This window comes from Telmatherina bonti (assembly GCF_933228915.1).
Source record: "Telmatherina bonti genome assembly, chromosome: 17".
Taxonomy (NCBI): Eukaryota; Metazoa; Chordata; class Actinopteri; order Atheriniformes; family Telmatherinidae; genus Telmatherina; species Telmatherina bonti.
In genome coordinates, this window is record NC_136615.1 from 31,365,568 (window position 1) to 31,385,968 (window position 20,401).

General features: G+C 38.8%; 1 protein-coding gene across 1 annotated transcript in view; it reads right to left on the bottom strand.

Moving 5' to 3' along the window:
* The window catches only part of LOC306768165 (uncharacterized protein), a gene marked incomplete at both ends in the record, with an annotated part of 86,281 nt that extends 66,991 nt beyond the window's left edge, over nt 1–19,290 (bottom strand). The window contains 2 exons of the mRNA XM_079256397.1: nt 14,982–15,149; nt 19,177–19,290. Of these exons, the coding sequence (XP_079112523.1) occupies nt 14,982–15,149; nt 19,177–19,290 (282 nt within the window). The remainder of the gene's footprint in view (nt 1–14,981; nt 15,150–19,176) is intronic.
* Nucleotides 19,291–20,401: the final 1,111 nt, after the last annotated feature.

Consider the following 20,401-nt stretch of genomic DNA (forward strand, 5'->3'; position numbering starts at 1 on the left):
AAGCTGTCACTTGTTAGACGGGCAGAAATAAATGCTTAGTATAACACAGACATGTACCTGTCTGGTGGCTTGCTTTAAAATAGTGTTGTATGCTTTTAAATATGCATCTGGTTGCTTACTCTGAATCTAAAGACAAATACAGGAAGGATTTTGTAAAGAGTGTCAAGTTTCTGTTAAGCTGCTTTTAAGCCAACTTTATTTATTAAGCACTTTAAAAAACAGTAGGTTCTGGTCAAAATGCTGAACATTAAGTGCATTCAGAAACATAATATAACCATGTAAATAAAAAAAAGATAAAGCCAAAACTAATATTAAAATAATCTTACTTGCACTGAGCTAACAGGGTGGGAGTAACTTATTTGAAGTGTGAAAGATGGATAAAAAAAAATGGCTGCAGTTTCTGAGATAAAGTCTGATGTAATGACGTCTGTTAGTGATCCAATGCCACGAAGAGCGAGGCTCAGGGAAGATGATGGACCAGCATATATAATGCTTTCATTGGTATTTTAGAGCAAATAAAGCATGCAATGCTGCTTGTGTCACTTAAAACAACCCCACCCCTAAAAACTCACCGGTACAACTTCTGCAGGTCTGTTACTGGTTCGAAAAGCAACCTTGTGAACCTTAATTCATTATAAGCTGATCCTTTGTTGTGTATATTCCTGAACCAGAAGCTACCCTGGAGCACTCTGGCACTTTCACCTCACATGGTTTTTACTAGAGCTGGGTGGAATACCTGTTAATACCAAGAAATTTCTTTTTTTTTTCCGTTATTTATATTTATTTATTCCAATAAATTTGTCTTATACCACCAAAAAAATCTATTTAAACAGGTGAAGCAATACTGGGAATGTTGCATTCAAGTATTTTGAGGGGACCTGTTTCACTGTTGCACCACTAAACGCGCAGCAGAGCAGCTGAATAATTGTAGAGGTTGCGCAGCGAATGTGGATGGAAAACGTTTAGAAAGTGAAGCTGTAGCAGATAATGAACACGATGACACACAAAAAAGAGAGGCCTCTGTTTTCTGAAGATAATTTGGTTTTAAAAAGAATGGGTGTGGACCAAACAACGACTTACTGAAGATGCCATTCAACTAAAGTTGTCGCCAGAGGCGGCAAAATGAATGATTTGCTTTTCCACCATGTAGATATGTTCACCAGAGGTACTGCCTACGGCAAAACAAGAAAAGCGAGAGTTGGCTCGAGATAGTCATCTCCATCACAATATGGTCTGATAAGTACTGCAGAGAATGACAGATCTAATAATATGATGAATAAAAGCACAGGATCTGAGATATTAGACAACAAAATGTTCTGCATTTCCCATGAAAACAAAACATTAGAAAGAAAATCAGGAAAATAGATTCAATGCTCAGTTGCCAAAGAGAAGATGGCTTGTAACGCAGAAACATCTGTTAAAACTATTTGAAAGAAGCAAAAATACAAGTCTGGTCTCTATAAACTTCACAAACTTCAACAGGCATATCAATGAAATGTGACAAACCAGTCAAGAAGGGGGACCTTGCCTTTGATTGCCATTTTTCTGAAGGCTTCAACATACTTCACTGACACAGTATCTAAGAAACTAGTTGTTTGCAATAACACTAGCGTCTTCTTGCTAATGGATACCAGAGGGAGTATTTTATCCAGTGTGTCATCATCAGATAAACTGCTTGTTAGCCTCTTCAATGCTAATACCGCCAACATCTCCTAGCTAACAGAAAGAACAGGTATAAAATCTTGTAGTTAATCAGCCAAGAGAAGCTAGTTGTTAGCCTTTACAATTCTAATGCTAGTTTTCTTTGCTAATATATAGCAGAGGGAGTAAAAATTCTAATGGGTTATCAGTCCAAAAAAGCTAATTGTTAGCCTCCCGAATGCTAATACCAACATCTCCTTGCTGATAGATGGCAGTATAAAATCCTGTGGTTAACCAGCTGAAAGAAGCTAGGTGCTAATGCCAGCATTTGCTTGCTAAAGGAGAAAAGAGGGGATATCTAATCCAATGGGTCACCATCCAAGAGAAGTTTGTTGTTAGCCTCTACAATACTAACACTTAAGGATAATAAATACCAGAGGGATTGTAAAATCTAACATGTCATCAATCTAGAGAAGCTAGGTGTTAGCCTCTCCAGTGCTAACACCAACATCTTCTTGATGATGGATGGCAGATTAAGTATATTAAAGCTGTGGTTAATCAGCCAAGAGAAGCTGGTTGTTAGCCTGTGTAATGCTAACACTTGCATTTTCTTGCTAATGAATCACAGTCAGAGTAATATCCTGTGATTAATCAGAGAGAAGCTAGTTGTTACCCCACCCAATGCTTTTGTGTGTGTTCTGCTGCCAACCAGCATGCACAGGTGCAGAAGTGGAAAGCAGTCCCTTTTAATATACCTGTGATGGTCTGTGATAGTACCATAAATCAAATATAACTTCTTATGTATTGACACTTTAATATAATTCAAGAGTCATCAGATATGTTGTGCTCCCTCAGCAGGTGGATGACTGTGTGTTACAGAAGATGTGTTTGCCTAAAGCTGTATTTTTATGTATTTGTATGTATTTTTGTATGTATTTGTATGTATTTTTAGCCCTGCGATGGACTGGCGAGCTGTCCAGGGTGTACCCTGCCTGTCGCCCAAAGCCAGCTGGGATAGGCTCCAGCTTCCCCACGACCCTGAATTGGAATAAGCGGTTCAGAAAATGAATGAATGAATGAATATGTATTTTTAGCTTTGTTTATAATAAATAAATCAAAATGCAGCCACAATTTTTAGACACAAAGGAAATTTTACCTAATACTGCTGAACACCAACACATGTTCTCAGAGGGATTTTCAGTGTTTTTAAGGGTCTGCAACAATAAAAACAATGTATTTCTTAATGGTTTAGTTTAAATTGAGCAAATATGGTAAATATGGTGCTGAACTTTCTCTGAATAACACTGGAAGTAATTACCAGCACAAGAAAAACCCTGATCATTAAAGAATAATTATAAAAACTCTACATCTGTAACATGAGCACAGAGACAAAAAGACAATCGAGCAGCCAGATGAGCAGTTAACTTTCTTTCTCAAACTCCATTTTCTTGTCTCACAGTTCTGCTTCAAAACTAGAACATCAACATAAACAACAACAACAACAACATTAACTCTCTAAGCACTGCAACTCCCACCCAGCACCCACTCAGCCAGCGCCCACTCAGCCCTCCGACAAGGCTTAATGAGTAATAAGCACTGGGTGACCACAGTCTTGGAGTCAAGCCAACTTTCCCAGATGCCAAATTGAAGCCTGGAGGTACTGCATAATGCAAAACAACACTCATTAAAACTTGAAGGAAAAAACACTGGGAGCTATAAAATGCAAAAATGAACTAAGATGCATTCCAGGAGAAGCTCTGTAACGCTTTCTAAATGATGCAAATGAATAATTAGCCTCTCAGGAGTCCATTAGTGGGAAAAATTACAAGACGTAGAAAAGGGGCTATGAAACACATGCATGACCTTAAAAACCTAAACGGTTTGGACTGAACATTATGTTGAGGAAGAGATGGAAACTTTGGAGAGGGGTGATGTTGAAGAATAAAAATTAGATGGAAAAAAGTGACAATTTAAAAAAAAAAAGTAAGAATATGATGTTTCCATACCAGACATTAAGTAATGACAGTAAAAGTTATGTTTCTGTCACGGTAACAAATTTTGCCGATTAATTGTCTCAGAAATTATTGTGAAGGACAACAATATCGCGCTAAGCGATTATTGTTGTCATTTTGAGGCCATTTTCAATTAAATAAGAATAATACCATAATGATGCAAGGACACCCTTTAAAAGATCAACATACTTTAATTTCTGAAGAACATTTAGCTCAATATGCAGACTAGTTTATGCTATATCCAGTCCCCAGTCTGCTAAAACAGATCAGGATTTCTCCTGGGGTTTTGGCAACGTGGTTATCTGGAACATATGGTCTCTAAACACCATGTAACACAGTTACATAGAGTATGGTAAAGCTCATATAAGGGGAAAAGTTTGGACTTGACCAGAGGTGGAATGGTAAAACTGAATGTCTTTAAACGCCTTCAGTATGTCATTTTTCATTTTATTGTAAAGTTGTGGAAATGCCGTTTGTAACACGTATGTTCATCCAGACAATTCATACTGGCTGTGAAATGTTTGCAACATTTTTCAAAATATTGCCTTTTTAACAATATTAAAGGGCAGCATGGCTTTTCCAACCACGCTGTCTGAGTGCACACCATGTTGCACTGTCCTGTTTGGATTGAATCTGTCGGTTAAACACTGTGGTGATGGTGGACTGTCGGGAAGATGGAGCTAGCCTGTTTGTTAAGGTCTTAAGTGCAGATGGAAGCTTGTTGTATTGCCGTGTTTAGTTAAAATCGTCTTAAAACAAATAAGACAGTAAAGTAAGACAAATTAAAATTATTGCATCTTATTGTGCGATTAATTGACCTATTGCTTATTGTGGCAGGCCTATCTGTGTAGATAATGTCATTTTCTTTACCAACAATGTTTGGTACTATTCCTGCTCTCTCAATCGCAACACCTACACTTCAGGATGAAGACAAGTTCAGCGCACATCAAGTAATAAAGTAATCATGAATAACTTTCCAACCATAAAATCCTTCTGACTCGTTTTGATGGCACACTTCTAATCAGTATGTACATTCTTGGAGCCGTCGTTGCCCTGCTGCATCACGGATGCATTTAGCTTTACGGTACCGCGTCACACCTCAGCAACTGGATGTCAACCAGTTGAACACAGACCATGGTGGTTCAGCAAAGAAACTTAAAAGTATATGATTGGAGGAAGAGAGGAAAAGAAAGAGAGAAAGTGACAACACAAGAGGTAACAGCAGAGTTAACAGAGTGAATTTGACTGGCTGGAGAGAGCTCAGAGAAGAGACAGGATGCAACATGGATCCTGAATTAGTCTTTGTTAGGAGGCACCAAGGGGTGAAAATCTGCCAGAGTTCAGCAGGGGACTTTCACCTCATTTCACACAGACTCTAAAGGCTCAGTGGGAGTCGTGTGGCGTCTGCGTCAAGTCGGTTACGTTGTCATTGCCGTATTCTCTACGTAAGTCCACAGAGGTTTGACGGGTCCATTGCCCAACCACATATTCAGTCCAGCTATGCAACATGGAAATAACCGCTTGTGACTGATCAGTTTGTAATTACGTTTCAGAATTTTTGGATCTTCTTGTTGAACAACTGCAGACACCAGAAAAGAAACTGCAGGACTTTGGTCCACGCCACTCCCTCTCTATGGCCATCTCTCCTGTCCAGCTACTGCCTAACGAAGGCTACTGGAGCCACAAGGACTTAAAAAAGAAAAACAACGAAGAAAGATGTTTCTGTCTCAGAGTCTAAACCTCCTTTTTCATATTCCTATAATCCAACAATTTGAAACACAGGCTTTTTAAAATCAGACATAATGATGTCCTATAGTCTGTTCAAGCCGAATAATCAAAACGAGATATATCTGAAGAGCTCAGACTGGGAGGAATTCTGTAGGAATTTTGTAAGAATTAGAAGAATTACTATTTAAAATAAGTTTGTGTGTTTATGCAGGTGTTTCTATCCTAACTAAACACACCCACGTTCCTAAAATACCTGTCTATTTCCCATCCTTCCTCTTCCTATGATTCACTCTTCTTTGGTATCTTGTGACATCATATGTGTCAAATTAAACAATCAAAATGTGAAACACAAGCTACAACAGATCCAGATTACCTCATACGGCTTAGTTTACTGAAATTAGTGATGAAGGCCTTGATGATGATGACGCTGGAGGGCAACATTAAGAAACAAAAACCACTAACTGGGTGAGGTATAGCTTAAATAACTTTCATATTCTGCGAGTTTGTCGGGACTGTTTAATAGCATGAGAAGGTTTTTTGGGACTATGTGAGACTTCTCCTGTTCATTCCCACCGTGTTAATGATTCAAAGGCACCAGATGCCACTTTGGGGTGTTCCTCATACCAGAAAACTTGACATTTAATGACAACAGAGATCAACACACAATGGGTGGATTGTTCTAAACTAAGGGTGGAATGGGACTGAATACTTTGACTATTGTGTGGAGATTTTCTGCCTTAACTCATCCAACCAAGATCTAAAAATGTAGGCAGAAGAAGACAAAGAGAAAGCCATGCCCACGATTCAATGTTTGATTCCCTTTGCCACGATACAATTTTGATTAAATTCAGGAGCCAATAATCGATGATGGAGCATACCGCATCGTTTCCATTACTATAAAGTCACAGGGCTCTAAATTAGCACCAAACCTGCTAAATGTGGCTTTAAATGAATTCTGGTGGGAATAAAACTTAGTTGAATCCAGGGATGGTGGGTAATATCTTGCTAATCCAGCAATCTCTCAATTAAACAAATAAAACACTCATACATATACATATATATATATACATATGTATATAAATATACATATATATATATATATATATATACATATATATATATACATATATATACATATATATATATACATATATATATATATATATATATATATATATATATATATATATATATATATATATACATACATATATATATATATATATATATATATATATATATATATATATATATATATATATATACATATATATATATACATATATACATATATATATATATATATATATATATACATATATACATATATATATATATATATATATATATATATATATATATATATATATATATATATATATATATATATATATATATATATAGATCTGTGCAGTAGTCCGACTTGAACTTTCTGCACCTAAATATATTTATGACTCAATCCTCCAACCTTAATCAGAACAAGAACCAGGAAGGCAAACCTCCATCAGAACCAAAACCAGGAAGCTAAACCTCCATCAGAACCAGAACCCGGAAGCTAAACCTCCATCAGAACCAGAACCAGGAAGGAAAAACATAATCAGAACCAGAACCAGGAAGGAAAACCTCCATCAGAACCAGAACCAGGAAGGAAAACCTGCATCAGAACCAAAACCAGGAAGGAAAACCTCCATCAGAACCAGAACCAGGAAGGAAAACCTCCATCAGGACCAGAACCAGGAAGGAAAACCTCCATCAGAACCAGAACCAGGAAGGAAAACCATCATCAGAACCAGAACCAGGAAAGAAAACCTCTAGCAAAACTGGAACAAATAAAGATTGCCATCAAATTTAAATAATCCATAAAAGAATTTAACATTAAATGCATTAACTTGTTTTTATAAGCTCTTTTATTCTCTCTTAGAAACGTTGGCTGGTGGACATTCTGATTGGCTGGAAACTTCACAGTCTGTCTTTGAAGGTGACCTTGGTTTATGATCACAAAGGTTTCATTTGAAGTTCTTTTCACTGCATTGCACAAATGATACAATTTCTGTTTATATCTGTGCTATTTCGGATTGATTACCTTTGCAATAATTCATGCTATAACCAAAATAGTTAGATTATGCTGAAGGGAGAAATTATTTATTGACCATATTTTACTGTTGCTTAATAGTTTTTGAAGAAAAGTCCCATAAACACGTCATTTAGACAGTTTTCCATAAGTAAATAAAGAAAACTTACTGCTGTTTTAGGACAGCTTTACGGTTAGCAGACAATGTTTTTTTTTTTTTGCTTTTAGCTACGCACTGCATGTCTCAGGGAGCCTGCAGAAGAAGTACAATTGTGATGCAAACATAATAAGCTTGATGAAAAGGACATGAACATGATAAACATCCTGACAGCTGACAGACAGCTGACAGACGGGCAACACCCTGAACTAAAACTTATCACACAGCCATGGGATTAAACTTCGGCATGCAAAGAGTCTGCTTGTTGTGTGAGAAAGTCTGACTACATTTCACATGACTTCATTTAATGCAAGAATCTCCTGAAAAATCGTTGATCACTGAAGTTTCTATCACACAGACCGTATATGAAAAATGGAAGCAGCCACCGGCGGTTAAAAGTGAAGCCTATGCAGAAGTGAATAAAACTGCAGTTCCCCCTTCATCCACTAGGGGCTGCAAAACAGAGCGAATCCCGATAGACTCCCATGTTAAAAAGACCAACTTCACAGCAGAAATAAACATGTTTACAGCCTGGTTCAAAAATCCATTTTAGGTTTAATAGGTCAGGTTTACCTTCATGACAACTGCGGGGGGAGTACATTTTTTTCTAACTCTCCCGTTTAAAAGTAATTTAATCTCAAAGTTGCTCATATTTGTATTTTCTGGGAGCAACAACACCCATGTCCCTGCCAAGATGGAGATGGTAGGAACCGCCCACCGAGCTTCAGTTCAGCTCTTCAGAAACCTATGGGTGACGTCACGGAGGCTCCGTCCATCTCTATATACAGTCTATGTTCTATCAACAATATGAAAAATATGGCATTTTTATGCAATTGAACACATCTCAGATTATATGTAGATAAATGCCAGGCCTGTTTTTAATATGTTGAAACAAGTCACCACAGTTTTGACATCAAGCACTGAGATCATTGTCTTTCTTTTATGATACTGCCAAATGCTAAGGTAATGGAGGTTTCGATTAATATCAATACACGCTATGAAGTCAGGTATCTGCAGGGAGGGAAGACGCCTTTATCAAAGCAATGAGATCATATTAAATTCTCTTTGTCTCTCATGAGGTGAATTTCCATTACAGCGGGGGTGCCCAGCTCTGGTCCTCGAGGGCCACAATCCTGCATGTTTTCCAGGTATCCCACCTCCAATACACCTGACTTAAATCAATGAGTCATTGTGCAGAATCTCATAAGCTGATGGATCCATTTAATGTAAGATGTGTCGAAGCAGAGACACATTGAAAACCTGCAGGATAGCGACACTCAAGAACCGACTTTGGACACACTTGCATCACAGTTTTGTCAAAAAAAGCGATATTTCTCAAATTTCAAGAAGTACAATTGTAATTTGCAGGTGTTTCCACTGAACACCTGCACTCAACACCTGATCAGTATAAAAGACATAATTCTGGTAGAATCTCATCTTGCAAACATTGAGGAGGATGGAGATACAAACATTTCACATTTTGGAGCAGCGATCTCAGTTGCCACAACTGCTGTCGCTGCTGTCCAAAACAAGAAGAAGAAGTCATCCAAAAGCCATATTTACCTGAAATGAACTGGTCACATGACCAGTCACATGGGGGTATAAATGTGAAAAAAGTTTCTATTACACTTTTATAATATACTTCTTTATCGACATGCCTGAAGAAAACAGAACACCTCATTTGAGTGTAAAAACATGTTTGCAATATTTCAGAAGGTTTTCAAAATTTAAAATTTTCCATTACCTGCTTTTTATTGAAATATTAGATTTTAAGCAAATCTCGCACAAAATGAGATGCAAAGTGAGTTTGAGTCAGTTTTTGAGTTTTGCAGGACAAATTTGGAGCCCGCTAAACACCAGAGCCAGCTGTTCATCTTTCTCACACTCCAGTCCACTTGTAGGTGGGACACGACCTCTAAACTGGTTGCTCACTGCCAAGAATCGATAGAAACATGGGAGAGAATGAGCGTAGCCTCAGAGAGCCTTGAAAGCGAGCCACAACTTCCAAAACCTTAAGAAGTAGTTGAACAAAAAGGCCCCACTATATCAGAAGTATGAAATTTGGTTAACAAAATGTTAAAAAAAAAAAAGGCTAATAAAATGTCGAAACTTTGTCCTCTGTTGGTCACCACCGTCCAACAGAAAAGCATAATTTCATTCACTGCAAAGCAACGACATAACAGCAGCAGTTTCATAACTAAAGGCAAAATTATCCTCATCTAAAACTTCTTCTAGAGCAGGGGTGGACAACCCCAGTCCTGGAGGAGTGTTCAGAGTTTCCCTGCTGCAACACACCTGACATAATTCAGGCTTTATTAGCAGACTGGTGCAGAGTTTGACTTCACACTCTGCACCAGTCTGCTAATTACCCACTGATTTGCATCAGCTGTGTTGCAGCAGTGAAACTTGCAGGACTGCAGCGATGATACATTTTTAATATATCATGCAAACCTGTACGTTAAATATGGCACTTGTGCTTTGATTTAGGCAATATTTGAAAACAATATGATTGCAGTTGCATATTTTCCAAAAAAAGAAATGTTTACACCAAGTCTTCATCTGGAAAACAAACTCCAACATGTAGACAGTTTATTTACAGTTCATCTCTTTCACACTGAAAAACACAGAGAAGTAGGCTAAAAATGATGCAGGAGAACAAGACAAAGCTGCTTACTTATCAAATAGTGAGTTCACAGAACCATATTAACAGCAGGAAGTGAGTGAGATGCGAAGCTCATAGATAGTTTAATTCCACATCTTAATAAAACAAATACCCCAACTTTGATTTGAGCGAACCGGAAGCAGGAAATTTTGACATAAGCATGTGATATTATTTTCATTCTTTTCAACTACTCTCATCTCAAAAAGATAAAACACAGACAACAAACTCAGAATACCAGCTGAGAAATTTTCCATGCTATGCCTTGTTAATAATGTCAATTTCAGCAAGAGGCAGAAAACCCTTCAAGGGTGAGGATGAAGGCACATCTGGTTCATATTCTCACCACCACACAGGGGTTTTTCCATGCTTTTCTGTTGGTCGAGTCTTGCTCTGAGGCAGGCCAAAACAAGGCTAATCCCGACTTGCTAAACCCTGTAACAACAGAAACCATAAAGGTAATCCCCCGACTGGCCAACATCAATGCAGAATATGTTATGATGAGTTGATTTATGTTAACTGCACCTTCTTACAATAGCAACGTTTGTTAGTAAGACTGTTACCTAAATCTATACTCTCAACCTGTCCAGGTGTACCTGCCTCTCGTCCAATGTTTGATGGGATAGACTCCAGCTTCCCGCAAGCCTTGATTTGGACTAAGCGTTGAAGAAAGTGGATGGATGGACTTAAAGCCAATGTCTTCTAGCAGTAGCATTCAAAACTGGTCTGCTAGCTGAAACTACTAGCTTGTGCTACAGCTACTGCTTAGCTTAGCTCGCTTAGCTAGCTCTTAAATAAACGGAATATTGCATCCATTTATGTGAAATACTGATGTCAAGTTGCTTTTTCTAGTTTTCTGTTTTCTGAATGAAAAAATATCAAGTTATCTGTACCTTCTTACAACTGCAAAACTTGTAAACCAGACTGATAATTAAAGCTACTGTCTGTTAGCACTAATATGCTAGGCTAGCTGAGACTGACAGCTTAACATAGTGTAACCATTTAAATAAAAAAAAGAATAAAGTTATTTAAAATATTGATGTTAAACTGTTTTTTATGGTTTTTACATTTGTTAAAAATTTTGAATTAGTTTTTAAAAGTTAGCATGTTAGCTGAGTTCACTGAGTTCATTAAATATACACAGGCAGCCATAAGATGAAAGTCTGGCTAAGCTGGTTGTTCTTTGCCCCATTGTCTTGCATTATTATCATCTTATTAAAAGGTCACTGGGGCAGGAAAGTTGTGGGTTACTAATAGGTATCTATTTTTGATCTCCTGTGTGTCAGAAGCTGAGAGGCAAGCTGGGAGAAATGAAGGGAAAGGGAGGTGGGTGTGTACTCAGCAAAACTGTGAGACAGAGCAGTTGTGTTTTCTCGTTGGTCTGGTTGGTTAACTTTCTAGGCTGGAGTCAAGGGAAAGAATGTAGTCCCATTAAAATACATTAAAAAGACAGAAAGGGTGTGTGTGAGCGAGACTGAGAGGCTAGATGGAGACGGACAGATGGAAAGCAACTGAGAGAAAAGTGAAAGGGAATCCAGAATGACAGATAAACATAGGAAGATTTAAAAAAAAAAGAAAAAAAAAAGAAGAAATGTGGCAGCAAAAAGAAATGAGGGATGCACTGACTACTATTCTGGGCTGATATTGATGTTTAAGTTAATCATAAGTCCAACGACTGATAGCTAACACTGACTAGTTTTGTGTTTACAAACTATTTTCTGTTTAATGCCAGGAAAACACAAAGTATGCATTTATAAAGTAATGACTTCTCATTACTTTGACCCTTGAGTATATATTAATTTGAACAAATATCCCAAAGAAAAAGTGCTTTTCAGCTCGTTCAAACAACTAAATGACAACTAAATGACTTTTCAGTATTCACATTACCCAACAGTTTAATTTAGCTCTAATTAGTTAAATTTAACCTTATGCAAATAAACCTTGTAAAATCTGAAGTAAAGTTAATGCAAAACAAGCAAGTTGATGATATCCTATGTTCCAACAGGTTGATCCCAGTAAACAAACTGATTTGTGAGAACCTGATAGAAATAGCTTAGCACATTCCTGACTTTTAGCCTTGATAAGTGCACAACTGAATGCCGAGAAAGCATGAAAACAATGCTTCACTTGCTGAATGCAACACAGCAGCAAAGTCTCAAACATCCACATAACTATGCTGACTTGCAGCATTTGAAATGAACACATGAAGTATGTTAGACTGCTAATACTACAGCAGGAGGTACACATACCATATTCTGCAAAGTGTGAATGAAATTTGGTGAATCAGTAGTAACATTCCTGCTACATTTTAAGCTGTCAAGCTAGCAAAACAGTCAGCTAGCTTGAATGGTTTATCAGAGATAAAAAACAAAACAAAAAACAAAACAAAAAAACATTTATATATGATGCTTAAAACTGTAGTTTGCCTGATCTGATAAAATTTGTGTATATGCTCTTAGTAAAGCTAACTCCCCAAGTGTCTTAGACCTATTTGCATTAGCAGCACAGGTTTCGATGCTACTGTGGTCATCATACATTTAGTCTTCAAAATCAACTATATCATCTCACATATTTTATTTTCATCTGAAACATTTACTGTCTTAATAAGCTTATAACACAAGTGATTCAAGAAATTTGTAATAAAAGTTATTAGCCATACTAGCATCTGCTTCACCTGACAGTGCTAACTTAAAACAAAGTTTATTTAGACATCAGGTCAACCTGTATCTAATCCTAAAACTGGCTAAACCCGAAACAACAGTACAAAATAAAGAGCCGAAGAATCTAATAATACTCCAAATGCTGCAAACTAAAACAGAACCAGTTATTACAAAGTTTCAATTCCTTTAAACTGTATTATAACTATTGCAAAAATGGTAAACAAGAATGATGTGTGAAGGTAATATTTGATAGTTTTAGCATGATAGCTAACTGTTGCAAAGTAACCCCTTTAAAAATCAAAATGAAATAAAATTACATGGTGTTGAATTATTTTGTGTCTGTCTGTAGTCTAGGCACATGTCTTCTTTGTAAACATTAAGAACCTGGTATGTTAGTGGTTAGCTTGTTGGCTACAGTCATGAAATTCAGACTTAGATATGATTAATAACAAAAATAGCATCCGCTTCGTTCCACAACAGTAAATCCAACCAACGCTAATTTAGACATAAAATCTGACTAAATCTAATCCAAAAGTTAAAACCAGCTTGACTCCAAAACAACAGCAAACGCAAAGAGCAAAGTTATTTCAGTTATACAAAACTGGACCATATTTATTCTTTCTGGAATTGGCTTTAGGATTTTCCAGAGAAAATCCAAGTAGCAATGTTATTTGGAGGCCAACTTGCAATATTTTCACGATGAATTTGTGACATGTGTTGTATTTATTATTGACTATTAATAATAAAGACAGAAGAAATGTCCAAGTAGGTATTTCATGCAGCAACATAAGTTAAAAGCCAAGTTTACTGTTTGACACAATGCTCGTATTAGGAGTTGTTATAGTCACAGACATCATTATTTAACTAACCGGTGACCCTGCAGCTCCACATAGTGGGAATATAAATGGTTTTGGCACCCTCCACCCAGCTGAAATAAAGATAACATATTGAACCTGCAATACTGTTATCGGAGTGCAGAGAACAATTAGACTCGCCCTTTGACTGAGCTCAGAGAAAACAAAACTTCACAGCCCAGAAACCTTAGAAATGTAAGTTTCATCATCAGAAGCGGCCACAAGTTTGGTCCTGCAGTGATCTGTCTGTTTTAATAACCAGACCTGTAAAAAAAAACAGTCTGCGGAGACAATGACTTTACATCGGAATATTTCTATTTCTATTGTTCTTTACAGCCTTCAATGTTTATGGTAACTTTAATAAACTATCAGTTTTTATTTTATTATTCAGAAAGTCACTGCCATACATATTTGGACATAGGATACTTAAATTATACAAACAATCTGAATACATGATCTGACATAATACTTCATGACTTTTTATTATGTCAACTGTGAAGTCCTAAATGAGGCGTTCTTCTCATATTCTTCCTCGCTGAGGGAAAAATAAGTTTTCATAAGTTTCTAAAACTGTGAGTAGTTTGTTTTCCTGGATGGATGGGGCTCGACGACCCCCCCTTAAAAACTGTCTATCCATTACATAGCAACACAACACCAACTTTAACCCATTTGATTCAATAATTTCACCAATCCTGAGCAACATTTTACCTTCTCTGAAAAGAAAGAAAAACTTTTGCCTTTTAACAAGTTAAACTTTGTTCCTTCTGGCACTAAATATGTGAAATGATTTATTTATGATCCCAACTAAACTGTATCAGCTGTCAACTTACCTGCTCTATCCTGAAGTCCTTACATAATCATTCTCCAGCTAATGTGTTACTCATTTTATTGGACTTTAATCGTCTTTAATCTCCCGGCTTCACTGATATTAAAGTGTACAGGAGTCTTCTGGTTTCATATCTGCTGTAAACAACAACTAGCTGTTTGGACTTCCCCGATACTGAATATTTATAATCAATAAGTGATGATGGGAAATCTAACCGTAACGATTCGGTTCTGATGGTTTCTAAGCAGCTTCTGTATTTGCAGCAGGTGCTGTTCTTCTAACCAGACCTTCCTGAAAGCACGCAGCAGCTGCCAGCAGCAGCATGGAAACACTGGGAGCAGAACTGCAGGTAAATCATCAGTCAGGCTCTTACCTGGTCGCGCGCCCTCTCCGCGGTGCCGCTGCTGCTGAATGACACGCTGCAGGCTGAGGACGGCAGGAGTTTGCTTTGTGGGTGGGTCCTGCACACCTGCTGCACACAGGAGGCCTGCGTAATGCGCGAGCCCACGACGCGCAGGTGACGCACGCGGGATAGCTGCCACTTCGCCCGAGAGGTGGAGGATAGAGTTGTGAAACGGATTCAAAAGTTCCTTTCTCCCTCCTTCCCCCTCAGATTTCCTCTGAGAAAGTTTTCATAGACACGTGATTCTCTCTCTCTCTCTCTCTCTCTCTCTCTCTCTCTCTCTCTCTCTCTCTCTAACACCATTTTTGGAGATAAACAGTCTCTCTCCATCATGCAAGTATTTAAGGAATGTCCACTGCCTCGTATGCATAAGATCTCCCTTGTTATCTATCTATCTATCTATCTATCTATCTATCTATCTATCTATCTATCTGTTGATGGGCTACCAGTACTAAACACATCTAGTCATGTAGATATGGTGAAGACGACTTGCGTAAGTTCAATCTGAGCATCAGAATGATGAAGAAAGGAGATTTACGTGACTTTGAACGCAGCATGGTTGCTGGTCTGAGTGTTTACTGGGATTTTCCCACACAACCATCTCCAGTGTTTCCAGAGAAGGTCTGAAGAAGAGAAAACATCCAGCGAGCAGCAGATGTCTGGACCAGAAGGCAGCAGACGACCATGTCAGCTGTCAGCTAAGAACAGGAAACAACACACACACACACACACACTCCAAAATTGGACAATAGAAGCTAAATGTTGCCTGGTCTGATGAGTCTCATGAGGTTCAGCTGAAATCATGGATCCATCCTGTCTTGTTATCAAGACTTCAGGCTATTTTCTGGTCCCACTTTGGTCCCCTTAGTACCAACATGACCTGGTTTAACCAGCACAGCCGACCTGAGTCCTGCTGCTGACCATGTCCATCCCTTTCTGAGCACAGTGTAGCATCTTCTGATGGAAACTTCCAGCAGGATGATGCACCATGTCACAAAGCTCACATCACCATGACGATGAGTTCACTGTCCTCCAACGGCCTCCACAGTCACCAGATCTACATCCAGCAGAGCAGCTTTGGGACGTGGTGGAACGGGAGATTCTCATCATGATGTGCAGCAGCTGTGTGATGCTTCATGTCAACATGGAGTAGAATCTCTGAGGAATGTTTCCACCTTGTTGGATCTTTGACACCAAGAATAAAAGCAGTTCTGAAGATAAACAGTGACTCTGACCCAGTACTAGCGAGGTGAAACTGATAAAGTAGCTTGTTGTTTCTATATGGTTTCTGTTTGTCATTATCTAATAGAGACATCTGCTCTCCATCATGCTGAGCTGCTGGACGTTCATCCCTTAGACGACTATTTACACTGACGGAGGAGGTCTGTACTTTCCTGCCAGAATCTCTTAGTGTTTCCTGAGAACCGGTATTGACTGGTGTTGGATGTTGGGAGGATGATGACATGTTCTTAAACAGCTTTTGAGGAGTTGGGGAAGAAGACTGTCACTATGTTCTGGCAGGGAAAAGGATGCCGAGGTGGACTGAAACTATAGGCCTTTTTACTGATTTAGGATGAAGGCGGTGATTTTAATCCTGCATTAGACGTCTCAGCTCAACAAGGATCATCTTGGAACATGGCCGTGCCATCAGGGAAGATTACCTGCTCATCAACTATATTCTGGGCTGTAAGCTGCTACTTTTTTCACACAATTCAAATCCTGTGGCTGTGGCGTGTAGATAGTTTACAGGCAAACGAGTCATGTTGCACTTCATGCACACGCCCTCATCATGGAAAACTCAAAGAAATGCACATGATGCAGCCTTCAGGTTAAAGACGAACGATGAGGCGGTTGAAGAAGCTGCTGCAGCTCGGTGAAGGTGCCGCTTACATTCAGCTGCCTCTATAGCCTGGAAATAATCGTATTTTCAGATATAAGCGCATTTCATTCTGCAGACACATACCGTTGCTGAACCTGAACCTGAACCTGGACCTAATCAGCTGCAGCAACCCCAGATCACAGACCACCTCCACAGGATTGTACGTCAGACACTCTGCATGACATCTGCATCACTTCATCTCCCTCCCTACTGACCGTGATGCTCCGTCTCTCTGGAGCAGGATCCATTTGGACTCGTCAGACCACATGACCTTCTTCCAGCTCCACAGTCCAGTTGTTCTGCTTCCCAGCAAACTGAAGCCTTTTTCTCCAGTTCTCCTCGCTGTTCAGTGGTTTTCTTCTGGCCACACCCCTGATCTGTCACATTGTTCACTATTAAACAGTCCTGAGCAGCAAACATTTAATTGATCGCCGATCACCATCATTCAGGGTTTTATTCTGACCACATTTTTTAGGTTCACCTCCAACCTTCCAGTTTATAAGAAAGTTTTGGACAGTTTGAACCCAGTTTTAGTTTCAGCATTTCGTTGGACGTTTTCCTGCTTGATGTGTTTTTTTAATGGATGATAAAAGATTTTCCAAAATCCTGGTTCAAAAAAACATCAAAAACTGCCAACTTACGAAGATTTTGCAACCAAATCCAGTTTACCACCATATTTACCATTCCTGATCCAGTTTTGGAGAATCTGAATTAAAAGCTTCAGCGGCAGCAACACATTGATCCCGTCGTTTAGGGTCAGCAGGTAGTCTGGAAAGTGAAAACCATCACTGGGAAGCTGATTGGATGACTGCGTTGTTTATCTTTTTGCCAACCATCCACGTTGGCAACATGCGTGTGATCAGTGACGGAAGCTGAGATTTGTCTATTCGTCATTCGTCACTTGATATGGAAAATGTGGAAAATGAAGTAATACCACCAGAAATCTCAGGGGCAGTGTTGAGTTGTAAAGCTGACACACAACCAGTGAAAGGAACAAACCAGAGAAGAAGAAGAGTAACAGGTAGAAAAGGAACAATGCAGATGCCTACAAATAAAAAAAAAAAAACAAAACCCAAAAAACCAAGAAGACTCAGAAGAGGTTGATAACAGCAAAAAATGTAGTTTTATTCTTGTTCTTCTTCCTCTGGTCATTTTACGACTTTATAGCACTAAATTAGCGGTACCAAGTGCAGAAGTGAACTCTGAACTTGGCACTGCCCCCTCGAAGATGAATTGACCTAACAGCTATGGCAACGTAAAAGACACATGGACTGTCTCCGAGCACGATTAGCTTTAACTGCTGGACGTTGCCACTTGGCCCAAAAGCTACAAAGTGCACCGTTGATGCTATTTTAATGTAGAAGAGGAACGTGTTTTGGTGGAACTGCAGGGGCCGTCATACTAGACCAGTAATATTCAACTCAGTCCTACAAGGTCCACAAGTCAGCAGACTTCCCATGATTTCTCGCTTCAACACACCTGAATCAAATTAAATGGCTCTAACAGCCAATCAGGTTCTGCACAAAGACTCAACAGTTTGAGTCAGCTGTGTTGGAGCAGGGATAGATGGAAAACCTGCTGGATTGCGGACCTTGTACGACCGAGTTGAATACCCCTGTTCTAGAGCTTCTGGACTCAGTCAGACTCTCGTGCATTCAGATCCCAAATCCTCATCAAAACTTGTCATTTGGTGTATGATGGTACGAACTCGGAGGTTGTTGCTCATAGCAAGATTTTAAAAACCTGAATGTGGATTAAAAACCAAAAGAAAGACTTACTAAATAAATGGCCTGTGATTTTCTGGTGTTTCGGACACGCCAGTGACACACCTTAACGGAGGGTCAGCTGTGTGGCTCGGAGGACTGCCTGTTGGTTGAACGGCCCTGGTTGCTATGGGTGTCAAACACAGCTGCTATGTGGTCGACAACGCTGGCAACCACGCCTCACATTCTTCTGATCTGGACCAGAAACACACCCATCGGCAGGTAATATTCACACATGAGCTCATGCGTCCAAACAGCAGCTCGTTCACATCTTTAATCCGGAAATAAAGCAGTGCCGGATGCTTTTTCAGAGCTGAGGAAAGTTTATGGAAATCATGTTGAGGGCCTCGTGATGAGCTTGAGAGGTTAAGTTTTACACAGGAAACCCTTGCAGAATCATTCATTACTGTTGTGGTCTTGAGGGAGCACATACCCCCGTCCTGGGCCTCCCTCCGCCGGCTGCCAGTCCACTATTTGAAGTTTCTTTTGTTTGTTTTTACATCTTTAAACGGCTCCTCCTCACCTCTCTGAACTTCTCCCAACGCTCCCGTTCGGTGCCTCCGGTCAGCTGCTCCTCCACGTACGGCGGTCCACCGAGTTGTTGCTCCAAACCTGTGAAATGAGCTTCTTGCCACATCAGACGAGCTGTTCATGTTTAAAACTCATCTTAAAACACATTTATATTATTTGACTTTCAAGCCAGCATGAGACCGTTTCTGTTTTAGTGGCTTGATTCATTGTTTTTAATCTTTTTTGGTTTTATTTGTTCTTAATGTATTTATTTTAAAATTGTTTATTGTTTTAAACTGTTTAAAACACTGAACAATTATTATATTATTTTCTTGCGTTGCTTTGTGCAGTTATACAGCATTTTGTTTCAGCGGTAAAGTTGAAGTTGAGTTGTAACTTCTCCAACGTAGACATCCGGTGAACTTTACTTATTATTCCTGACAATAAAAGAATAAATGATTTAGCATCTTCACCGTAGAATAAACTGAATAAATATGTGTGTGAATAAATCTTTAACTTTAAGTAGAAAAAAGTTGACATCGAGCACATCCTCATTAGATAAATCTCGGGGCCGATCCAAAGACAAGTAGTGACAAAAAGAGAAAAATTGGTCCTCAGACTAGAAGTAGCTCCGCATGTTTCTTAACAAGCAAAGAAGAGTGACGTGTCGAGCCACAGCCCTTCCTCAGACTCTGTAACTCTTTAACTTTCACACAAAGAAAATCCCAGAGATAAAAATATTTCTCTGTTTTTTCTCTGTTTTGGACAAGAAAAAAAAAGTTTTTAAAGAAGAAGAAGTGAACAACAATGTAACAACAGTGAAATGAAACAGGAGTGTTGTGTAAAAAAACCCCACTTAGTTTGGGTTTTACATACTTAAACCAGCTGGTAGAGACGCTCACGCAGGTTTATTTCCACAATTTTTAAATAAATACTTCAAAATCACCAGAGATTTTCCTCTACCAGATGCTAGAACAGGACCTTAGTTGGACAATTTACTTTCTCACTGAGGAAATCATCCAAATTGCAGAAGATGAGTGTTTTAGTCTGACATTTCCCATGATGCAACAGTGTCTCCAGCGCGGTGAATACCAGCACTTTTACATCATTCTCCTCCCACCATGTCTATGAAAAGATGCTTTGTAGGAGAGAAAAAGGAGGTATTTTAATGTAATTTTTACATTTTCTAAGTGGACTGATTGGTCAACAGATGATGCTTGTCCTAATTATTGGTCTGA